The sequence below is a fragment of the Aptenodytes forsteri genome, unplaced genomic scaffold, assembly GCF_000699145.1.
Source record: "Aptenodytes forsteri isolate BGI_AS27 unplaced genomic scaffold, ASM69914v1 Scaffold245, whole genome shotgun sequence".
Classification (NCBI taxonomy): Eukaryota; Metazoa; Chordata; class Aves; order Sphenisciformes; family Spheniscidae; genus Aptenodytes; species Aptenodytes forsteri.
The window spans coordinates 1,353,305-1,377,990 of NW_008795686.1; the positions used below are offsets into that span (position 1 = coordinate 1,353,305).

General features: G+C 38.5%; 1 protein-coding gene across 1 annotated transcript in view; it reads left to right on the top strand.

Moving 5' to 3' along the window:
• Positions 1 to 24,415, top strand: part of UBE3D (ubiquitin protein ligase E3D) — a 49,294-nt gene extending 24,879 nt beyond the window's left edge. The window contains exons 8-9 of the mRNA XM_009282724.1: positions 24,132 to 24,270; positions 24,407 to 24,415. Coding sequence (XP_009280999.1) covers positions 24,132 to 24,270; positions 24,407 to 24,415 — 148 coding nt within the window. The remainder of the gene's footprint in view (positions 1 to 24,131; positions 24,271 to 24,406) is intronic.
• The last annotated feature ends 271 nt before the right edge of the window (positions 24,416 to 24,686 follow it).

The following is a 24,686-nucleotide window of genomic DNA, read 5'->3' on the forward strand; positions in this document are numbered from 1 at the left end:
CTTGAATATTTCTCTTGGGGGGAGTGTAGTAGCTTTTATACATGATCTTTCTTTTCAAGACTTCTAGGATGTCAGGAGAAATTTATGGTCTCGCTCCAAAACTCATTTTATTCCTTCTTTATTCAGAGCACAGTTTTGCAATTCTTCATAATTAACATAATGCTTATTTCTCTTCCTCAGAGTGAACAACACTGTGCTTCAGTGAGCAGCAGAACTCTCTTTCCTCCAGTAAATCACTGGCATATCTATCACTGTACCTTACATTCAGTATTACTCTAAATGTTAACAATGCAAAGGAAACAAACATTTGAGTAGGATAAATGTTCATGGTTCATTACTGGCTGCTGAGTGATACCAGCCGCAATGATAATTAACCCATTTGGAGCGATAGCTGTTTGGGGTTGGCTGATCCTGAAGCCTGCTGTAACAAAATTGTGTTCTGAGTTAGGCTGAATGTTGCTGAGAAGGTGATTACCTCTTGTGTGGCGTCTACCTTTTTATTGACAACATGATGATTCATGTTCAATTTGTTGATCTGTGTTGACCATCAGATCCTTTCCAGTAGGTTGCAGTCTAATACGCAGCCTTCCTCTCTGTTTTTGTGCAGTTGTCCTTTGTCAAATTACATCCTAATTTTGTTCAGAACCTTTTTCCCTGTTGGCCATGGCCATTTTGATTTCCAACATGTGGCGTACTGATGGCCCTTCCCAGCTTCATGTCATCTGTGAATGAAAGAAGCATCTCTCTTGTTCCAGCTTCTGGGAGAGAGACTGAGATATGGAATAGGACCAAACTAAGAACACGTCATGTGGAGCCTCTCTCCATATACCTTTGTTTTGGCAATGAATTATTAACAGTTGTGCTCTGAGTGTTAGACTGTGTTGCTTAAGAACGTTCAGTAGCTTTTAAGGCATTGTGAAGTTAAGACATGGTTAGGTATATCCAGACATGCTATTTATAGCGTAGCTCTTGGCATTCCTCCTTGCAGAGCCCTATTCTTCTGAACTTCGTGAGGGTAGCCTTTAAGTGTTGTATTGATTTGTATCTTACTCCTTCAGCTGTTACACAGGGCTAGAAACACTTAGATGTGTCTTATGTGTGATAGCATGAGTTCTGGGTAGGTCTGTCTACAGTTAGGCTTCCAGCCCTTGCGGGAGCTTTATGAGCAATCCTTCTACAACAAATCAGTTGAAATTATATGCTGTCATTTCTTCTTGTCACCTTTGAAAAAATTATGTTATGAGTGTAGTTGAGTCCCATTAGAGAAGGATGCCTTGTGCATTTTCTGCTCCGTTCTTACTTAGATATTTATGGATGATGTGTATGTGGTTATGTTGGTTCCCTCCACTTTTCTCTCAGCAAGGCTCCTTTTCTCCACCTACAAATCTGCTGTGCAGACAGAAGAGGTCTTCCTTTCAAGTAACAGGTTCTTGGCAAATAACACCTTATGCAAACAACTTTGACTGCTGGGAGTGATAAAGGTAAATACTGCTGAAGTGAGAGTGTTGTAAAAATGTATGAAGAAAATTGAAAATACAGTTACATGGCAATTCGACCATAACTTGATCTCAGAAAATATATATGAAGGTACAGTTAGAGGAAAATTACATTTTTCTGTGCTAGGCAAAGCTTTGTCAAAAAGTCATCAATAGCTTTTTATTTCTCATATGCATCTAGAGTCTCTCTGAATGGCTTACAGCTTTTGCAGAAGCCTTCTTCTATGTAAGAATTTGCCACTTATCATTTGAGAGTTGAAAAATGACTTCCAGAAATTGTTCGTTTTATTAGCTTTAGAGGGACAGAATAAGCTAGAAAATTGAGTTTGTGGCTGAAAACCTGGAGTTTTTGAGTCCCAATGCTTTTATTACAGTCCACGCATAGTAAGCTGTTTATGAAGCTGTTACTGATGTATTCCAGAATGTTTTTTATTTGTCCCAAGAGTGGCTTTCATTCTGTATATGGCTCTAGAGTAATTCACCTCTCATAAAAGCACCGAACTGTGTCCTATTTCACTGATTTTTGTATGTCTGAAATAGAATGCCTTTACCTAGTGTGTCAGTAACTCTTGCCTGTAGAAAACACATGGGAGCACCCAGACCAAGAGTTGACTGACTGAGGAGTGACCAATGTTTCACTGTTCTGTGCTCTCTTTAAGATTATTTCTGTAGTATAAACTTCTTGTGCTATATCTGGAATGATTAAATGAGTGGGTGTGATTCTAAATGGAGCATGAAGGATATGTGTTGTTTCAGATAATTTTTTTTCTGTTCCCTTCTTGAATTCTTTCATGGTATCAAGTTAAGAGAACTGACACCACTGGTGGAGTGGGTTGCCTAAAAAGAGCTGACTGAGCAGCCAGGCAAAGATTTTTGAACAGTCTGATGCCAGTCAGGGTTTTGGGACAGGAGGGAAAAAAATAGTTTTCAGAGTTTGATAGACATGTGGAAGCTATAAGCCTCCTGAACTTTGAATGCTTGGGCTGAAGCTTGAAGGAAGAGATGAAAGCTCCATCTGAGAACTATTATTTTTAGCTAGAGATCGTTCTTCAGAAGAAAGAACTGGTCTTCAATACTGGTAACATCCTTTCCAACCTCTAGGAAAAGATGTATGCAACTTTTAAGTATAACTTTCAGGAGAAATACCCTTTCTTGTTTATTGAAACTAGACCTGCCACGTGCAGCATCCTTTTATGGTAGTTACTTAAGAACTTCATTCTTGTTCCTAAACACAGGTCTGATATATCTTTCCAGCTCTTTGGAGCTGTCATATTTTTGCTATCTAATCTTTCCAATTTTAAATAGTCTTAGAAGTACTAGCTGAAGTAGAGAAAAATGTTGGAATAAACCCTTTGTCTACCAAATAAGGTCTCTTGTATTTTTGCTCAAAAATTTTGCTCATGTTATCATTACAGCTGAGCTTGTTGCTTAGCTTGCCTTTTTTGCTCATCTTTTGAAATTTAGCATTGAAGTCAGAGGAGGTAGGGTTCTGACTGTTTTTTTTAAAAACAGATTTGCAATCCCAAATCACTTAGCCATTTGTTAATAATCTGACCAATAGCCTGCCTTTCTTCTTGTGTAGCCTGAAAGATGCTGGTGTGTCACTACTCATCTTGCAGGGTACTGCTGTTGTACTCTGCATTAGAAGTGTTAAATGCTATATACATAGTAATAGGCAATGTAAAAATAAGAAATTGACTGTAAGTGCTATTGCTTAGCTACTTCTTATGTTCTAATTTTTTAGAAAAAATAGATAAATATGCTATTAAGATCTCCTATTACATTTGAATCAGGATTTGTGATTCTGTAATATGTAGAACAAAAAATACAATTCAGGCTTGTATATTTTTTTCCATACTATTCTTCATATTTATTTGTGAAACACTAATTCAGGTAAGCACAATTTTGGTAGTTCTCACATCTCTCTGGTTCATATTGCTGTAGGCTCAGCTCTTTCGGGAATCTCAGGATTGGCAATGAGAGAAATGTCTAGTTGGATGGGAAAAAATTGTGAATTAAAAGCAGCAAGACTATCTGAAACTAATTTAAAATGTATAACCTGAAAGAACCGCATTGCCAGGTAGTTAATTCCACTTTTACAGGATGATAAGAATGTAAGAAATGCCATGCTGGGCCAGAGCAGTGTACCATCTAGCCTAGTATCCTCCCTCTGACATCCAGAGGTGTTCTTTAGAGTAGCATGTGAGTGTCAGCACTTCCTTGTACTGCTCAGCTCTGTAGTTGTGTTAAGGATGTTCGAGGGCACAGCCCTGCCTATTTCCTTTACTATCTGTTCATGCATCTTTTGACCATCTATTTAAATAAACAGTTTTTGACCTTACTGGTGCTGTCTGCCTCCACAATCTCTTGTAACAGCAAGTTCCAGAAGTTCACTACTGCTGTGTAGTACTCTTTTAACCTCTTCTAAACTGATCTCCTGCTAGTTTCAGTGAGTTACCTCTAGATCTAGGATTGGGGGATTTAGCAAACAACAATTCTGCATTGATATGGGCAAAATGGTCATGGGGATCCTAAACTTTGCACTGGGATTACAGCATGTGGTTGGTGTTCTTGCTGATTATATTTATGAGTTAGATTTATGGGTCAGTTTGCTGGACGGACAGCAATGTCACATCTATTCAAGTCTTACTATAAGACATGTATATACCTCTATTATATTCATTTTGCTTTTCTTGTAACACTGCTTTTTTGAAAGCCACATAGCGATGATCCGTTGACGATAATTTTATAATCGTAGGTCAAACTATAGCAGCTTTCCACTTAGAGGCTTGCAGTTTGTTTCTCATAGACTTATAAAGACTGTTGGGTTCACTTGGGAACTCTAAGTACTCAACTCCTATAATGCCTTTTAAATGACAGGAACCATTTGAGAGGGCAGGAATCCTATAACAAGCCAAGGGTGAAAACCCAAAACTTACAAAAGCCTGTTGGACAGATTGCTGACAAGAACTGCTTAAACCTCAAAACTTGATTTACTGAATTCTAGGATCTTGGGCTGTTTTAAATTAATTAGCATTTGTTGTTTCTATTGTATTTCTACATGACAGGCTGCGTAAACTAACAATACTTAGATTAACAAAATTATTTAGACTGCTAATTTTACTTGCAATACTTTTTAAATCAGTAAGGGTATAGCAAATTGGGAGCATATGACTTGAGACCAAGGGAGGCTAATTTGTGAAGTTGTTCAGGATATTTCCATTTGTGTGTGGCAACAGTAGGATATTGCTATTGGTTACTTATTTTGAATACTCTAGCATCAAGGATAAACAGAACAATCAATTCTCATGCTGGCTCCTCTGAATACTGGCCTTAAGCTATAAATGAAATAATTTGTATAACTAATAGGCATAATAAGTGATGCCTACGTGGATATGAATGTTTGAGGCAGAAGAGGAGGAGACCTAACTGGAAAGGTGGAAGGTGGTGGTCCAGAGAATAAAATTGCTGCAGCATTTTAGAATTTCAGTCAAATATGTTCCTGAATTTCAGTCAAATAATTGCCGAAGGCAGGACTATTAGATCTACTCAGACGTGAGCTGTTGGATTGACTGTGCCCATTTTCCCTCTGGTTAAGAGAGTATTAAATTTGGTTTACATTCTTCCCGGAGTGTATGCATTACCATAATACCTGTTAAGCCTTCAAATATTTCCTTACTTCACAGTGACGCTGACTGGATTCTGATGTTACGGAGTTCTCCGGAGTCCCAGAGGCAGGAATAGAGAAATCACTTGAGTGCTCCTGTGGGCCCTGATTTTGCTGGCTTTCCTGGAGAAGGCAAAATTGTACAGTGTCTTGTTGAAGATGGTTCTTCAGGGAAATGACTGCAGGCATGTGTGTCAACTGGATGTCCATGTCTCCAATGCTGCAGCTGGGGCTTTTCAGCTGGTACTGATGGGTTCAGCTGATCAAGGCTGCTGCATAGTATCAGTAGCAGAACTGGTTAGAAGTTGGGTTTTAAACTAAGCAGAATTTTTCTTTCCCCTGTAGACATTGATTTTTCTGAACCTTCCAAAACTCTTTTATTTCAGTATGGAAATATTGTTGAGGTAGTTGCACTTTTGTATGTACTTCTTTTTCCTTATTGGCTGGCTTCCAAACTGTCCTATGTCTCTCGGGAAGCAATATGGTTGAGCAATAGAATGCGTTTCCTCATTTTTGTCCAAAGTTGATATCTTGTCATGAAAACAATTGTATGGCCTACAGAGAACACTGCTGAAGCATTTCTGAGTATTTTTTACACTAAATTTTCTTCCAGATTTTAAACTTCCTCCAGAAGTTGGGGAATATTTTTTAATTGGGACACACACACACACACGACAATCTAGCATAGTTTTGACCAGCTGGAATTAATGCTGGTAATGCGAAGAATCATGTTCTGAAAAAGAGACTTAAAGGGGCTCTAAGAAGAGCCATCAGATATTTAATGATTTAGTGCATTTTGAATCTAATATCGTTACCTAATGTGAGCTTTACTGGTTGTAGTCATACCTAAAAAATTTGTCCGTTGATCTCTATCTCCTGTTTTCAGCTGTTTGCATATTATTGCTGCAAACTGTTGTTCAGCTGTTATATTTCAAACAGAAGTGGCTGGGTATCATTAATATTATTAAGCCCTCTAATTTTTCAAGCATGTCATGATGATTAAGAAATACAAACTCTTGTCTTGAGTTGAGAGATTTTATTGAAAACTATATTTTGTTTTTCTGAAACTGATGAAACTCTCACTGGCTACTGCAAGAAGAAATCAGTTACTGAGAAGCTGTTTTTTGCTTCCTAGCATAGCAATTTTGCAGACACTTTTAGCACCTCTGCAGCTCTCCTTTATGCGTAGGACCACTGAATTTAACACAATTGTCCAGGTGAGTTTCTTGTATCACCAATTACGTCTGATGCAAGTCTAACTCCGCAAATTGTTTCAAGAACATAGTGTAGTAGTTAGTGGGTACCAGGTACTGTAATGTTCATTGAATGCCTTCAGTAGAAATTGGAGAGAACGTACAGATATAGTTGAGTATGAAAAAGTTTAGACTGGAGATTGGAAGCTTTCTAATATCAGGGTAGTGAGGTTCCCGCAGAGCCTTCGAGTAGGAATAATATTGTCAAGCAACAGAATTGCTTTTAAGATGAAGCATGATAAAATTGCAAAAAGGAATGCTTCAACACAGTGCCTGTTCTTGCAGGGAGATGAGATTTTTGGCTGGGAGATGCCTTCTGGTTCAGTTTTCCAACTCTGTCACTGACCTGCCAAAAGACTTTTCAAGTTCACCTTCACCATCTCTCTTTTGCTCTCTGGAAGCTCTTCAGAGTGACAAGTTTGCATGTGCATGGAGAGTCTCACTGGTACCACGGTCTTGATTGGCTTGCTATTCAACAATTTAGTAATTATCAAGTGTGGCACTATTTCTTTACCTGTGGTGTGTTCTCCTACATCTGAAGTCCATTTGAATTAACTTTATTTGCAAAGGATTTATAGTACTTACCTGCAGCTGTCTTACTTTCAGCTGTTGCATCTCCTCTTTGAATGAGGTCGTCTACTCAAAGGCTTCTCTTCTCACTGAGCTGGTGGCTGTGGCTCAGTCTTTCCATGCCTACTTTACTTCCTTTCATCAAAGCTGCGTTTTGGTCTGTCTGTAACATCAACTTCTGCATCAGTATTGACTTAACTTCACTAAACCTAGATTTAATCTTCCATCTAAATCCCCTCTCCCTTCCTTTTTTCTTCCAGTTCTAGTCTTGCTCGTGTCCAGAATTCAGCTGCCAGGCTGTATGTCTCTCTTTCCTGTTCCTCATGCTCTGAGCTCAGACTAGGTTCCCCTGTTTCTTGATCCATAAAATTTTAAGAAAGCTCATAAAACTAAAGAGCCAAAATAATCTGTATTCACTGATCTGACTGTGTCAAGGTATGTGTGTGTGCCCAATGCAGCCCCCACAGTGCTATCTTGGAAGGGTAGCTGATGGCCTGTGTGATTCCTCCAGCTCTGCTTCATGTCTGCAGCAGGACAGCAGGACTCTGGACAGCTGCGTAAGTGCTGCAGAGGGCTCCATCAACATAAGCATGGATTGTACAGACACTGTTAAATCTCAGTCATAACGGAAGGGGAAAGCTTCAGTATAGTTGAAAGGGAAAACTTGGGAATTAGCTCTGAGGAGAGGAGGTGTTAAAACTAGGGAGAGTTTTGTGAAAGATGGAGGGGGTTATTTATGGAAGAGTATTTCCATGCACAGAGGAAACTTGACAGACATGTGAGGATACATACTAGCTGAGGACAGGGAAAAGGGACTAGTGGAAAGTTGATCTTTCCAGATTGGCAATTAGTCTGCTATGAGTTTTCAAAGTGGACTGTGGAATGTAGTGAAATCAGGTAGTTTGGGCATTTGTGACCTATGTCAAAAATGTTGGTATGCCAGTTTATGTTTTTGAATTAACCTTAAGGTTATTTTTAGGAAAGAAAGCTGTGTTCTTGACTGCTGGTTTTATTTATTTATTTAGGATTTAATTGCTTGTTAAATTTGACTTGGTAGCCACACCTGACATTAAAATGTCAGTGTTGTGTCATACCTGCATCGAGTGAGCATCTGTACAAATTTTGCCACAATCGTATCAGTGAAGAGGGAAAATGATGATAAAAATAAACTGTTCCAGAAAAATTACAGTTTCAGTGGGAAAGGGAAAATATGGCATATGTGAATTTCAAACTTTAGTAATTAGGCTTTTGTTTGGCAACGGTTTCGATTGAATAAGTGGAAATAATAAATTTTGCTGTCAGCGAATTCTCAGGATCAACCAATTCAGTGATTTGTGGTGTTCCTTGCTTTGCTGCAGGTTCATGTAATTACATCTTGAAATACTGAATTTCCTTCTCTTCTGAAGTCAGTACATCAGAAAAAAAAATAACTTTAAAGCAGGAAGCTGAGAGCTTTTTGTGAACAGTGATTACAGGTTTTATTTGTACAGCAGGGTAACTTCTCCCTTTGGATTCAGGCATAATGTTCTGGAGTGCATGGTATTTGTGAATACTTCTATATGGAATATCAACAGCACTGTGGAAGTGATTTAGTTTTACCCAAAGGTTTAAAAATCAGAGGCCAAAAAACATTTTCATCTTTATATTGTTCTGAAAATCCATTTCAACTTCAGAAATGGCCTCCTGCTAGGTATAATAGGTCTTAAAGAGGGAATTAAGGTTTATGGAGCATATGCAAATCTTCATGTGGCGCAGCTGGTAGGAATAACCTGCATGAGAACATCCAGGGAAGTGTTTTATGCTGTGGCCAGGGAACTCAGGGCTTTAGGTACAGGGCAGGAGCAGCGCTGTGCCATCACTGATCATACTGACCATCAACTTTGATTTAATTTAATCTTTTTTTAAAAGTATTTTTTCTTCGCCGCTTGTCTGGTTGGTTATGCTGAGGAAGTAAGTGTTACTATTTGTTACTAGTCTAGGGCCCTGAATGTGCACCTATTTCAATACTGTTAGGACAGGGTATCAAAGACTCCATCCCTCTGGTACTAGGTGCCGGTGTTGAGGCTGCTGGTTGTTCCGACAGCGGTGGTGAGGAGCAGTGGGAGGCAGGCAGCTGGATAGGCCTGGTGGGAAGATACTGGCATCTAACATGAGTACAGTTCATATAATTTGCCTAGAAGTTTCAACAGGCAGCTCTGTCCTAATAAGTCATAGATCAGCTGTGAGCTCTGTGGTTATGGGCCATATTTTCTACAAAGTGCCTAATGCTGTGCTCCCTTGGTTTGTGGTTAGAGCCTTTACTGGGACTGTGGTGTAGCCACTAGTAACATGTTATGGCAAAGGGATACCACATTGCTTACTGGGTTTGCTGCCTGCCCATCGGGCATACCACCTCTCAGCTCCTCTCCCTGCACTGCCTAGATGAGGAACTTAGATTGCCTCGCTTAAGCCAACCCTGCTTTTCAGTCACGGTCTTAGGTTGGCTTGGCTGCTGGGGTTACTGTACCAACTGTTCGCCCTGCTTTTGCAGCAGAGCCATCTCAGCCACTTGACAGTCAAGTTCTCAACTGCTACGGTTTAGAGCATATGGTTGAAGGTAAATTGTTGCCAATTTTGGATTGCTTAAAGACACTGCACTGTGAACTGTGGCAGTTTAGGAAATGAGTGATGAGCAGTTCAGATGTCCAGGCAGGGTCAACAGCTGGGGCCAGTATCTCCGTCTGCTATTTCATCCCTGCTCATCAATCAGGTCACTGAGTACCTAAAACTGAGTGATGCAAATACCTCCCAGCGTGCTCACAGTGCACAGAACCAACAGGTCACACCAGCTTCATAGCATTTAAGCATTGGTTCTGCATGTCTTCTATTTTCAGCTGTAGCTACTGTTTTGGGGTTTTTTTTAAATTAATCATTACTTAATAAACCTATGCTGATTTATCAAAATTGCATCTATAAACCCATTTCTAATGGCTAGACACATGAATTTCAGCAGTCCCTTCCCTAAGGCCACAATAGTCAGCATGAGCTCAGACCGATACGTAGACAATTATTTTTTTCCAAACTCGTAAGGAAGTGTAAAACATTTATGATGTTGCTTTAACAAGGCCCACTGGGATTTGGGATTATTTAAGACCTTATTAAAGACAAAAACTTTTCTATGTTTAGCCATGCAGAGCAAAGCTGCTCTTCAGACAGTCCAGTGCACTTTAAAAATTAAGAGAATTTGATAAACATAGAACTGAAGTCATGGAGAGAAGTATGAAGGATCTTTCCTCTGTATCCCTTTACCCCAAAGCCAAAGTTACTATTAACCACTAGTATAAAAAGAAGAATGGAGTGACAGCACCTCTTGAATTTTAAGGCCATTTCACTGTACTAGGAACCAGCAGTGGAAAACTTTTATCATTGTTAGAAGGGAACTACTTGTGACACTGAAGAAAAAAACAGAAGATTAAAAAGATCTGCCTCATTCTCTAGCAGGAGGATTAATTCTGCTGTACAATTAATCTGATTTCCTAACCTCATTCTTCAGCACCCAAATCTCTGTTCTTTCTCTGTGAGGTAACTTTTACTCATGTATACCTCTCTTGGGACCTCAGTTTAGCATCCCCCTACTGCCTTCCCCCAGGAAGCTCTAGGAGGAGAATTAAATGGAACGTATTTCATGAGATACTTTATGTTCAACTCCCTCTTGTTTTCTTTCAGTAATTAGGAAATTAAAGAGTTTCTAAGGGCTTGGAAATGAAAAATCTGATGTAAAATTAGACCATTGAATTAAATGATAAAAATTGAACCTAATATTTTTAGCAAAAAGATTTTATAAGAGGCCATAGCGTGGTTGGCAGAAAGTTTAAAATTTGCACACTTTCAAAGCAACATAGTTGCTTTAGATTTTTTCACTCCTTTTGTAAATCTGAGCAATCTCTGTATCCAGAAATTTTGCACTCTAAACTTAAATGTACTCTTTGTCTCTCTCAAGAAATAAGCCATTCCTCCTTTTGTGAGAGTTATACATTGATAAATGCCTACACTATTTCATTCAGTCCTCCTTTGGGTAAACTTCTGCCATTTCCATTTTCAGTGTTTGCTGTTTTGAATTAAGCTTTGCTTCTGACTTCCTTTTACCAAATCTGTAAGGGTGCTACTCTGCCAGTATTTCAGAGGTAATAGTGTTTCCATTCTGTAGGTCATTCAGAGGCACAACTGAACCATCAGACAAAATGTTGCTGGAGTCTCATGAAACTGAGTTCACTGCTTCTGCAGGCATGTCCAGATCCTATTGTATAGGGTGTTCTATCCTCACACTTAAATTCCGACACACCGCAAGAAAAATTCCTAACGCTGCATATTTGCTGTAATGCCTTAAGGGTATAAGTTACTCTAGTAAAGGTGAATTTTATGTCGCCATTGTCAGAAACCTTATTTGGAACCGCGACTGGGAGAATATACTTCCTCTTCTTTGCAAAGGCCCCGTTCATCAAGGCTTTCCGATAACTAGCTCTGAAAAGCTGTTCAGTGAGATTCCTCTGAAAGAATTTACATTCAGTGGCAGTCCATACAGGGCAGTCTGCAAGTAAGTAGGCTGCACAGTCCCAAAAAAGCATTGAAGAAAAAACACAAGCCTGAATGTAGCTGGGGCTGGTATTACCATTTTTACGATCAGTGACACTGAATATTGTATGAAAGGATGCAGATGCATAGATGTTCTAGATTATTGATTAAGCTACAGGTGCTGACCTTTAAGCAGCATATGCATGTATTTTTACACTGTGTAGATACAACAGGAATATGTAATCTCTCCCATGCCCCAGATAATAATTAGGTTTTGTTTCAATAAGTAATGGGAACGTTGTCTTGGAACGTCATTGTGTTCACCTTGCTTAATGTAGAATGATTTAGTCTGGATACAAAATTCTGCTTTTTTGGAAGCAGAATTGGTAAAATAATCTTTAAATCTGATGAAGCCCCAAACCATTATCTTTCATCTCAAATTGTTTTTTTTTTTCTGCAGCATCTGTATGATTTGAGATTTTGTCAATAATGGGTATTGAAACTGGGCACACATGACACAGTTGCTGCTGCTCTGTAGATACTTTAATCAGATCTACCAATTTGGAAATCATCTGGTAACTGTTTTGGGCAAGTGAACCAGGTATTTTTGGACTGACCAGTAATATCTTGGTGAGCAAAGGAGGACTTCAAACAGATGAAACTGGAAAACAAGTCAATCACGGTTGAAACTAGGAGCTGAAATAAAATAATTATTGAACTTGCATTTGTGATGCTTAGAATAATTATAAGAGGTCGAGAACGGTAAGTATAGTTGCTGTCTTTAAATCTTGGACGTTGTATACTAGTTTCTTTTGAAATAGATATACTAATAAAATTCCTTGCTAAGGTGGTGCAGCTTGGTTCACTGCCCCTATTTTCATTATGAGAAGTTCTACTCCTCTATAAAAGCTAGGTTATCTTTACTGTCTTCAGCTTTAAACTTTTCTTATGCATTTGCTCTTTGAATAATTTGCTCATCTGAGAATTGATTGGGTGAACTGAAGTGAATTAGATGCCATTTCAAATGAGATGGGTCTTCCCTCACCGAGTCCGGGCAGACTGCTGGTGAGGTCTTTGGAACCTTTCGTACTGAACTAGTTCAAAAATTTAACTTTTGTATTTGATGTGCCTTGCCATGATAGATTTGGACTTTTTGATTGCCTGTTAATCAAACTTCCATATTTTACATGGTGTAAAATAATTCTCAGGTACTGTACCGAGGGAGACTTTCTGTTGAGGTACAGGGCCCTTGTATTTGTGATAGGATACTTGACACCATGTGTTTTATGTTCTACAATATAACATCTCATTTTGATGATTTTTAAATTCAGGTTACAGTTTCATGAAGAGTTGTATAAGCACCTCAGGAGAGTAGTGCTATTGATAGCATCTGGGCGTTCAAAACTCAAGACGTGTCAATATTGATAAATATGTCTTCTTCCTGAGTCTCCTTCCTATATTTTGATTAGATTTTCCAACCTGTGGGAGGGAAAGGAGGGAGGAAAGAGTTGATAAAATCACTCCTGTATGAGAGTTTGGTGGAAGTGTAGCCCAGGAGAGAGCAGAGACATTTTGTGTTTTCTTTGGGGCTTCTGCCTAGTGTCATGATGCTTGGGAGGGGCTGAGAGACAGCCTGTTGCCTCAGCCTTTGGGTGGGAAGGTAGGCTGCGTACAGGAGATGCTGGCTAGTCTGCGCACAAGTAGGAGGAGGCCCCCTGCATTTACGGTACATCACTAGAGGGTGAGGGTGAAGAGGTAACCAGCAGAGTTGTCCTTTGATAAGATTATCCAAGTTCTTGGGCTTGGTTTGTGAAAAAAATACACTGAAGCAAATATGTTTTATTTCTCTGGGGAAATGAAGTGTGTGTGACAGTCCTTTCTGTCTTGCCTTGCCAGTTACCCCCACCTTCCTTCTTCTGACCCTGACTTTTAAACCCATTGAACAATTTTAGAGATGAACGGTCTGAATGATACTTTTCCCACAATTTCTGTAAAACGGGTGGCTACATAGAGGAGAGCATTCTTGTTAATGCCCCTGATGAGAAAAAGCTATGGCTTGAAAACAACAGTTACAAGAACAGTCTGCTGAGGAAGGCAGCTGGTCCACCAGACGTCACTAGTCCCATGAGCAAGGGGAAGTGCTTCCTTAAAGTTACATGAATCTTTCAAGGGTGAGCCATCTGGAATTACCTTGCATTTACTGTAGGGTAACCATATTGTTGTCAGCAGTTGCCGTGAAGGAGCTCTTACATAGTACTTTGTTTTTCTACAGCACTGTGCACTTCTACCCTTCAGGAAATGAGAGTTGTTAAAGGAGGCTTACTCCCATTTGTCAGGGCCGTGGCCCTTATTTTTCTACATACCTGAAGTGTTGGAAGATTTTAAAAAAAAAAAAAAAAAAAAAAAAAAAAAAAAAAAAAAAAAAAAAAAAAAAAAAAAAAAAAAAAAAAAAAAAAAAAAAAAAAAAAAAAAAAAAAAAAAAAAAAAAAAAAAAAAAAAAAAAAAAAAAAAAAAAAAAAAAAAAAAAAAAAAAAAAAAAAGATGTAATGTAACCTCAGAATCTGAGTACTCTGTTGATACATGCTGGGAAGGGAGGCTTTTTAGGTCAGTGGTGCTGCTGCTCACACTTGATATTCCATGTAAGTAAGATGACACCAGTCAGGCTTTTAGCACGAGGTCAATAGCATGTTGCTCTGTGTCCTCTGCATCCATCCCAAGCACAGTAGTCTACAGTTATTGCCATACATTAGGGAAACTATGAGCCACCTGTTCTGATTTAGAGTAAGATATATCCAGGAAGGAATCAAGAGGTGCTAAAGGTGAAGAAAAGTATTTTAAGGAGCAGGCAAAGCTATCCGTTCATTCTGAGTTGCAGGCATATCCAAGGAAACTGCAGTCTAGAGTCATAGTAGAACTGTTGCTAGTCTAGATGGTGATGACCATCAGCAGTGCCATCCTCCACTATGGTGAATTATCAGCAGTGATCTGGCTACAGCAATCTGTATCTTTATTGTTTTCAGCAAAATTATTTTAATTCTTTCCACCTGGGATGCAGTAAGACATTCAAAAACTGCCGCTTAAAGCCTTAACACAACCATTAAAGTGAAGAAGCACATTCTAAAGCATTGGCCATGCAGTTTTTACGAGAGTAATTTGCTTCTCCTTTTAGTGGGACTACATTGCTTTGCCGCTGAGAAGTCTGCAATTACATTGTATTTTGGAGCTGCGCCAGCAATTCTGCATAGCGTGGATGTTCAAGAGCAGTCACAGCAGACTTTAGGCAATGCCCAGCAAGACCTAAGCTCCTGTGCTTTTCTTGGTTTTGTAGGAGAACTTCTAAATTAACGTGTGAGTTCTGCTCTTGCACCCAGCTAGGCAAAAATGATGTAGGGAATTTTAAAAAGTAGTTTCAAGGAAATACATTGTGAATCTGTTGAATTCTGTCTGCCATGTTTTCTTCCTATTACGTCTATATATATTTGAGCATCACAAGTCCAGCAGGAGCTGTTTTCTCCATGAGCTTGTATTCCTCAGTCAGATGCTCTAAAGCAGAATATTCTAACTGATGAAAATTTGCTGCAGTTTTCTGCTTTTACAGCTTCAGCTTTTGCCACAAACTCTTGAACTTGCACATGAATGAAGAAATAATTTCTCTCTCCATATGCAGTTATTATTATGGGTTGGCTCTGTGGATATAGCTGCTGCTGCTGTACCTTTATGCACTGTGGTTTTGCTGGTAGAACATAACCTGGGAAGTACCTGGCCGGCTTGGGATTTTATATCCAAGGTCAGTTCCCACAAAATTAAAATTCCTTTTTCTCTTCATTCTGTGATCAGCCTATTTTTGCTTACCTGGTGCTGAAACTAAATAAAGATGATAATGTCTTAGTTATACTCACTGACCATCTGTGCATGGTTTGAGTACTGTCTTGAATTTTAAGTTTAGTACATTTGCAAGTGTTCATGGTTCCACGCATCTAGGTGTCCCATTGACCATAAGTCCGCTTTAGGCATTGTCGCTTGATTTAGCTTTTCATGTATTCCTTTTAGATATTATGAATCTTCAACTTAAGGTTGCAGGATAGATGAACACCTGCTAATCCTTCCCTGTGATGTTTAAGCTTTATTTCAGTGATTCTTGCAGCTGAAATACTGTTTTGTCTTCTGCAGAGACTGTACAGTTGGTGCTGTTTTGCAGTGGAATGAAAATATTTTATGGGTGATAGGGTTTGCAACTTAAAATTAATGCTTTTGAAATTGCATAGCAGCCAGCTGGAGGAGGGAAGGCAATGTAGAAAAACAGTTGGTGAACACCCAAAAATCTTTAGTCTGGAGAAGTATGTTGAGCATTACTTTGAAATTACATTCTCCAAGGCAAAGTTACTCCTGGACAGGATTTAAATCTCAAGATTTATTTCCATGCAAAAAGTTGCATTATGTGGAGATAGCTTTCTGTGCTTCAGGGGAATAATCTACTTGTAAGCAACCGTGTCTGTCTTGGTACAATATACTAACACAGTTGTTTGGTTTTCTGATTTTTTCCCTTTACCACCTTCCGAAAAAAAGAATTGAATTCTGTGGGCTATACACAGGTTTTTTCCCTTTAACCTTGAGAAAAAAAGAATTGAATTCTGTGGGCTATACACAGGTTTTATTTGTGCTAATAAATTTTTGAATAATTGTACCAAAACCAAAGGAGTTACGTTTAAGTTAATACAGGACAGTTGAGTCTAATAAAAATGTTGGTTGGTGTGAAACAAAAGAAAGAGAATTTGGCCTGTACTTTACAGGTTGAGATAGGCAATACTTCTCTCTCTGACTTCCCTTAAATAGTTTAAGATAATCAAAGCATGTTGAGAAGTAGTAAAATAATTTAAAATACATAAATAAAATGAATGTAGTTGAGATTCATATGCAGTTGTCAAATGCAAACAAAATAATTTAATCCACTCTCTTTTAATATGCCTTGTGCATGAGTTATTTAATCTGTGCTACATATTGGAGTTAGAAATGAGAAAATTGCATGCGGAATATCTGTTTTAAATGACAAAAGCATTCATGGGAGCAAATAGCATAATTTTACTTAAAAGGCCCTTTGAAATATTACAAGAACATTTGATACTTCTTATGTTAGCCCTTCTGAAATACATTATGGCAATGGGCAGATGGTACTCTGGTGAGGTTAAATTTGAATTTTCATTATAAGCCTTTCTTATTAGTATTAAATAACTTGTCCTTTTCAAATGGTGGCAAACTGAAAGTTCAAGAAGGACTTACATTTTATAGGATAAGGTATTTAAAACCTGCTGAATTGTTTTTGTAGTGGAGTTCTAGATAACTTCTTTTTGAGCAGACTCCAGAAGTTCACAGATGCTCCCTTCCGAATAAGCATTACCCAGAAAAAAAGACAGAAGGCTGTTAATAATGGTCGTGTGTGTGTATGCAACTATAATATATATATTTATATTAATTTTTAGGAATATGCATATTTGTGTAATAATGTATAATTACCATATAATTATATATATTCTATAGTAAACTAGATGTACTATATACTCTATATAGGATGTAACTATTATAAGTATTATATATCAGCAACTTTATTATAAGAATGCTTTACAGGAGAGAGTATTTAAGACTACTTGGAAGTATAGAAGTTCAGTTAAATAAACCTTCATCCTGTCTTTATAGTAATGCACTGAAAAAAATTAGGGTTTAGAACTTAGAGATGGAGCTTCTGTTGTTGGCCACTGTAGTCCATTGCAATAAATCTAAAAAAGCACCTCCTGATGTGGGTCCCTGGATCACCGCTCTCTCTCTTCTTACTTCCCTTGATATGTTCCTCTTCTCTTGCTCATTTCCTTGCAAGGACACCAGTGGGTTAGATTTCCACTCTTCCTTTTGTTGTCTCTCACAAGAGTTTTAATACCTGTTGGTTTGGGATACCATGCAACTAGTAAAAAACCCAGGGAAGATTTGCTCAAAAACCTCACTTGACACTCCCAACTATTGAGATGAATAATGAACGACATTAGAACAAGACTGCAGATGTTTGTTTTAGGAGGGAAGCAGTGATTCTGTAAAGAAAGGTTTTTTTCCAAAGGAATTTGCTGTAGGCTGTGGAAGCACTGCATTTCTTAGTGTTCCTTATTATTTAAATTTTGGCAAGAGTTTAGTAGCTAATGAGCATGCATTGATTTTTACGTCATTTTTAGATCACTGCTAGGATAATTAAAAGTATAAATAACTTAGCCTCCCGGTATATTAAGTATATAGACACACCATCAACCATAATTTAGAAATTTTTTTTAGATTAAATCATTTTTACAAATAGTTATTTAATTTAGCACGTTTGTCCTTTGGTTCAATAAAGTCATCTGTCATTTATATCAGAGCTGTAGCTCAGGGAAAGGGCAGCTTCAACAACATTCAGTGAACTCTGAGGGGCAGGGCGGAGCCTCTGTCAGCTTTTATATTGGATTCTTCAGCATGGCCTTGATTCAGCAAAACACTGAAGCCATAGCTAACATAGTAATCTCCTTCAAGGGTTTCACAGCATTTGGAGTCCTAAATGCAGAGCGCATTTACTTGGATCGTAACTAATCAAGTCAAATTAATCCAGTGCCTTGGTAGCAACACTGAGTAGTGCCCTGAGTAAGAGCTTTTTCATTTTCCAGTTTTGATCTCTGTAGACTACCCTAGGTTAATGTATTTATAGAATTAGCCTGGTAAATCAGAGGTGGTGATGGGGTGCTCTGGAAAGGAAAAAAGGGCTTACCTGTTCCTCTTCAAAAGCAGACGTATTTTGTCTGTTGCCGAGACAGTTGCATTTTGATGTGACTCTCATGCACGATGGAGGGTGATTACTACTGATAAAAGGCCTTGGCACTGATGGAAGAGGCTTCTTTTGAAAGAAATGCAATCTAGTGAGAAGTCTGGTCCAGTTTTTCAAAATCTTGTGAGAATCCTTATAATTTTTTACTGGTTTCGAAATACAAAGATTTCTCTTGCTTCACTGACATGCCATGAATATTGTGGTTTTTGTGAAGACTTAGGACATTATGGGTGGGTTCCACGACCTGATGGATGACTGTGTTTGTGTGCTAGTACTTATATCAAGGAATTATGAAATAAATGTATTTCATGATTTTGGTGTCTTAAACCTTGCTTTTAAGGACACAATTTTCAAATGTTACTCTGACTTATGTAGGCATTTTAGCAATTCATTGGGATCAATTCCATAATGAGCAATGGAGAAATACCATTCTCTGATGCATGGTGAATCAAATGTGCTTATCTGAAAACATTGTGATCAATTACTTCTGCTGGAGAAGTAATTGTCTTATCTTTAGTCTTATCTGAGTAGTTGTTTTCAAGTTTTGCTCATCTCTGCTTTCAGAATTAATTGGATGCACTTTTTTTAAGAAATCCAGGTTTCCCTGGATTTCCCATTATTATCCGCTAAACAGCTTTGAAAATACCACTTCATTTTTTAAAACATCTTTCACATATTACTATAGGAATTTTACTTTCCTAGCTGTATTTCTTTGACTGGTTATGGGAACATGACAATCATATCATGCTCTAAATTTCTCCTTCAAACAACCCGTTCCTTAGAGAAAGCATTGAAAAGGACAAGGAGGAAGATAGTCTCAGCCTTTCATCTTTCTTTCTTACTTGTTTTGAATGCTCCATTCTGACAGTTTAGCACATAGCACATAGTTATTTCGTATCAGCATCTAGCACAGTAGCCAAGTATCTTCCCCCTTGAGTAGAATTTTACTCTGTTCACTTTCTGTACTACTTTAGATCAGTTCTGAAATGTATGCCAGAAATATATTAAACAGTTTGATTAGCATTCATCATAGGTGGTTCTGTCTTTCTCAAAATGAAAGTTATGTGAAAGTTTTAATTATATCTTTTAATATTATGTCTGTTTATTGTGTTTTCATGCATGAGACTAATGTGTATCTTGTAGATAGGGTGAGTTTGATGTGTCATTTTAATCTGCAGAGGCTGCATCTCAAATTTGGTTAACACTGGGAAGAGCTCTGACTCTTGTTCTTACTGGGAATCAGTTCCATTATCACCAACCTGCCCCAAAACTTAAGAGGTTTTCTTTTCCAGTTGTCCTGAACCCACAAAATTGAGTGCACTTAAGTAAAAGTACCAAGTCTCTCAATTTGGCTCACTCATTAGGGAGTATGGTAGGCTGTGAAGAACATGTTTACTTTGCTTATAGTAGTTGGTTTTGCTAGATAGAAATGTCATATTATTGAGTTTATGCTAATATTGTCCCAGGTAAACATCACTTGATTATACGGTATATCTGTTGCTGAGCTCCAACAGCAGCTTTTCTCTATAGAGTAACTAATGTGGATTTCTCCTCACTACTCAGACACTGATTTTCAGGAAGACATGAAACTTCTCCAAATCTAATGTATTTGAGATCTTTCTTAAGAAGATTTGGTTGAAACAGGCTAAGAGGTTTAAAAGTTCTGGGGAAGGGGGGAATAAAGAAAAGGGAGAAAATGGGAAGGACACAGTGACAGACAGGATGCTTAGAATGATTTGGGTTTTCCTGTTGGTGAGATTGCTGGCAGGCAAAACCAGATGATGATGAGTTACAAAGGTGAATTCAACATCCTGTGAAAAAATTCACTCTGACATGTCCTTTTCTTAACTCAGAGCATGCTCCTAGTTTGGGCCATTTTACTGAGTATGTTTTACTACATCTTATTGTTTTAAAGCCTGGTTTCTAAAGCTGACTCGCATCTCCCTCAAACACTGTCAAGGTCAATATGTGGTGGTGAGATTTTTACCTGTTGTAAACTCAGTCCAAAGTAGATGCAGTCTTGCGCCCTGTGATGACTTAGGGAATCTGTGTAGAATTTATGAATTTTATTTGATACTGAGGGTCATAATTTTGTTCTGTCAGGCTGGGAAGTCCAGAATCTCAAGGCTTCTTTGCAATGTAGAGAAGTTGAATGTTTGCAGAAGGAAGAACATAAAATAGCATTATTTCTCTTGTTAACCTCACCTGCCTCCAGCTAATCTGTTTTACCTCCCCCTTATTCCTTTCAGCCAGCATAGCAAACTGTGCAGTGCTCTCTGGGAATTATGCTGGCTCTTGCCTTTACTCATAAAAGGAGCAGGCTTGGCCCAGCCTGCTTGCTCTCAAGGGAAGCTTAGAAGCAAGAATTCATTGCTGAGTAAAGGTATTAGGGAGCAGGGGAAGAAAGCATACGCATGCAAAGTCCTGTCTACATCCAAAGTTACCATGCGCATATCTGAGTCCTCCTGGTTTCTTTCCTGTCTTCTTCCTCAGCCCTCCCAAAAACTCCTTCTGACAATTTGCCCTATCAATGCCAGATTGAATTATTCTTTTTTTTAAGATCAGGAGAGCAAAACACAGTTTTGCTCAGACTGTTGACATTTGGGATTGGTCTGGGAAGAAGCACTGAGCTGATGGGCTGAGTTGTCCTCCATGGGTGCTCACTCTCCTGAGGAGCACTATCAGCCAATCTGCCTCCTTCAGTGAACAGAAAGCAAACGGTCTCCTTTCCTGTACTGGAAGTGAGACAACTCTCCTTATACAGAAAGGTTCTGTGAAATTAAGGTGAAAAAACACAGGGGTTTTTTGTGTTTTGTTTTGTTTTTGTTTTAAGCATAGATGTTTTTCTCCGTCCTCTACAATGAAGATTATGGAAAAATACTCCCAAGAGTAATAGGGGTAAAGAAGAACAAAGAGACATGACCTAATAAAGCAGTGACTTCCCACAACCACTTGTGTTAAATGCTGCAAAAGGACAAGTGGTAAAGACTAATTCCTAACATGAGTGTTCCTGGAGCAGTAAGTGCTAGGACACACATGGTTTGTTTGTAATAAGAGAAAACACTGGAATTGTTTCAGGAAATACTAATAACTGAGCCATTAATAAAAAAGAATTGCAATATAATTAGGCTAGATGTCCTTATGCAAACAGTCTTTCCCCCAGATAAACCAACAGCCACAAAACAAAAGCCCTAGTGCAGTGTCAGGGCTGTAAGAGCTGGACTTTAAAATGAGGAGGCAGCTCCAAAAAATCCCCAAGTCAAAACACAAGAATAGAATCAGAGTACTGAAGTAAGTTGTGATGTTTTGAATATTGCTTGGAGTTCTGAAAAGTTTCCTTGCAGAGAGGGTGTTGATCTGTGGAGACACCTCCCCAGGACCCAGAACCTTAGCACATCACCTGCAGTCTCCAGACTCTCTAGCTGTGTTTGAAGGTGCCTGCACAGTGCTTTGTTTAGACTTGCTGATTTCTGAAAAATTGAAAGCCCCAATTTTGCTAGCTTCGCCTAAATTTGCCTGTATCACCAGACAAGATGGTAAAAAATGTCGAACAAAGACCTAGTGAGGAACATATACAGGTAAGTTTCTAATTATGTGTGGAAACGAAGTTACCAAATGATAATGAAATATGAAACTCAATTCTGGATTACAGTTAACAAGACTCCTTGGTTGCTGGCTGCTCAGTGCTCATCATCTAGAGCTAGGTGTTCCTCCTGGAGCATTTACAGAATCTCTGGACCAGTCAGGGCTGCCTCTCCTGGGCTTGGCCACTCACATAGTCTTTTAAAAGAATCCTGCTTCCTTTCAATATAGACAACGTATCTGGGGCTTAACTGGAGGCTTGTACCTTTCAATAGTGAAAATACTCCAGGGTGTCTTCTGAGCTGCTCACCTTCCTGTCCGAGCAGACAGGTTTTTTTGTGTTAGCTTTAAACAGCTTTTCCAGATCTGTCTGGTGCAGTCTAAGTGTCCAATGACATACTACCTATAATGAAGGCTGTTAATGGGCAGCAGGTTTTGGCCTCTGTTCTTTGGTATGGTCTCAGCCACGTGTGAAGACCTTAGGTGATGCACTGCCATTAGGAGTGCCAGAGGGTGCCTAGCCCAGCCAGCCTTCTTCCTTCTCCTTACCGTGTACAGTTTAGAGGTCCTTATGTCAAAGTGACCCACTCGCTTTGGTGAGGGTTGAGAAAAGACATGATACACTTGGTAATTTAGAAGTTATATAGTTCTCTGTGTCTTTTATTTTGGATTTAAAAAAAAAAAAAGTGAGAGAAAGCACTCCTTTTTTTTTAAGGCAATGGAAGCCCCTCTCACCTTGTGTGCGTTATGGGTCTTGCTTCTGCATATGGAAGCAAAAGTGGGTTCTTACATACTCATAGATAAATGAGGAGGGAGGAGAAAATGTAAAGGTTAGGAAAGAAAAAAACAGTTAAAATTGAAGAGGCTAGTTTAAGACAATTGGAGGTAAGAAAGTGAAAATACACCCCCTCTTTGAAGAAAGATGTGTAAATTATGCTAAGTAGAACATCTTCTAGAAGAGCTAAGAGGGTGACAGGTAGAGTTAACAATGGAAATATACGTACAAAAAGTGCATATGCAAGCTTATACCTAAGAAGCAGGACTTTACAGAAAATCGGTGCGTTTGGGAGACTTGAGGGAATGAGAATCATCCAGAAGGACACAGATACTGTAAAGAGAGTATTTGCTCAGTTTTCACCATGGTAATGTTGGGGTGATGCCTACTTTTTTGCAGCTGTTTCTAGATAGGACATTAAAACAAGCTGCTATGTTCACGAGCAGTGGTTCAGTCACAGTAATACATTTCCAGAAGAGCTGGAGGAATTTAAAAGTGAAAGCTGATGCTAAAACTATTTATTGAAATCATGAAGTCTTGGATGTGGAAGGGTAGCAAGCATTGTCTTCCAAAGTGATGCTCTCAGATCTGCTGAGAATAATTGGCATCCGTCTTGCTCTGGAATATCTGATACTAGCTGCTCAGATAAAATTATTAAACTAACTGGATCACTGATCAGTGTGACAATTTTTGCATTAAGGAAGAAACAAGCCTGAACAATAGGAAGTGGAACATTCTTGTGTTTTGAGTTAATCTTGTTGAACTAATCTTGTTCTTCAGCATGTGGTAGCGGGAACAGTTTATAGAAATGTGCTTTCAGAATGTTGTTTTTATGACTAGGTCTAGAAATCTTAATTCTTTTAATACATCCAAAGCAGAAAGCTGTATAAAATGAAATGGGATTGAGTTTTTGTTTGGTATAGACTGTTAGTAAGGTTCCAGCGAGAGCATCATAAACATCAATTTTGAAAATCATGCCTGACCTCCTGTCTTTCCAGAAGTGAAAGGACATTTTTCTTACTAGAAACAAAATAAAAAGTGGAGTCATTATGTTCTGTGTAGAGTACTTTATATGTAAAAACACTATATGATGGGAAATTGCCAGTGGCAGATGAGATTTGGTTCAGAAATACTCAAACTTTGAATTAGAAACATGAGCAGATTGCTCTAATGTATGCATGGTTTTCCTTTCACGTTATGTATCTTCTTGTAAGACTGGTGGTATGGATAAGGAATTCTAAATGCACCTTGTATTTCTGGTAAAACACACTTATCTGTGACTTTTACAGGGAAAACGTGAAGAGAATCTTTTATCACAACAACATTCTAATATTTATTTGAAACTTGGGTTTTAGATATATTTTAAGACAAAAGACAAGTTCATTTTTTTTTAACTTCATAGCCTTGCTGATGCATGGGAAAATGATATGGGAGTTCATCCTTTAAAGTTTCCATCAGAAACATGTTTGGAATTACTGCTGATACTGGGTTTGAGTACCACCTCTCTGCCACCTTCACTTCGATGCATGAACTCTTTTCAGGTAAGGAACAGCTGCTATTTTGGTATAAAGGTGTTATTTCTAGGAAAAAGAGAGATCCCTGGGGCCCGTAAACCCTTTCAGAGTTTTAGATATATTTTAAGACAATTAAAAAGTTCATTTTTTTTTAACTTCATAGCCTTGCTGATGCATGGGAAAATGATATGGGAGTTCATCCTTTAAAGTTTCCATCAGAAACATGTTTGGAATTACTGCTGATACTGGGTTTGAGTACCACCTCTCTGCCACCTTCACTTCGATGCATGAACTCTTTTCAGGTAAGGAACAGCTGCTATTTTGGTATAAAGGTGTTATTTCTAGGAAAAAGAGAGATCCCTGGGGCCCGTAAACCCTTTCAGAGTAAAGGTTTATCTTCTGTAGTTGCATGACTTTCCATTATATTAAATATAGCAATGGAG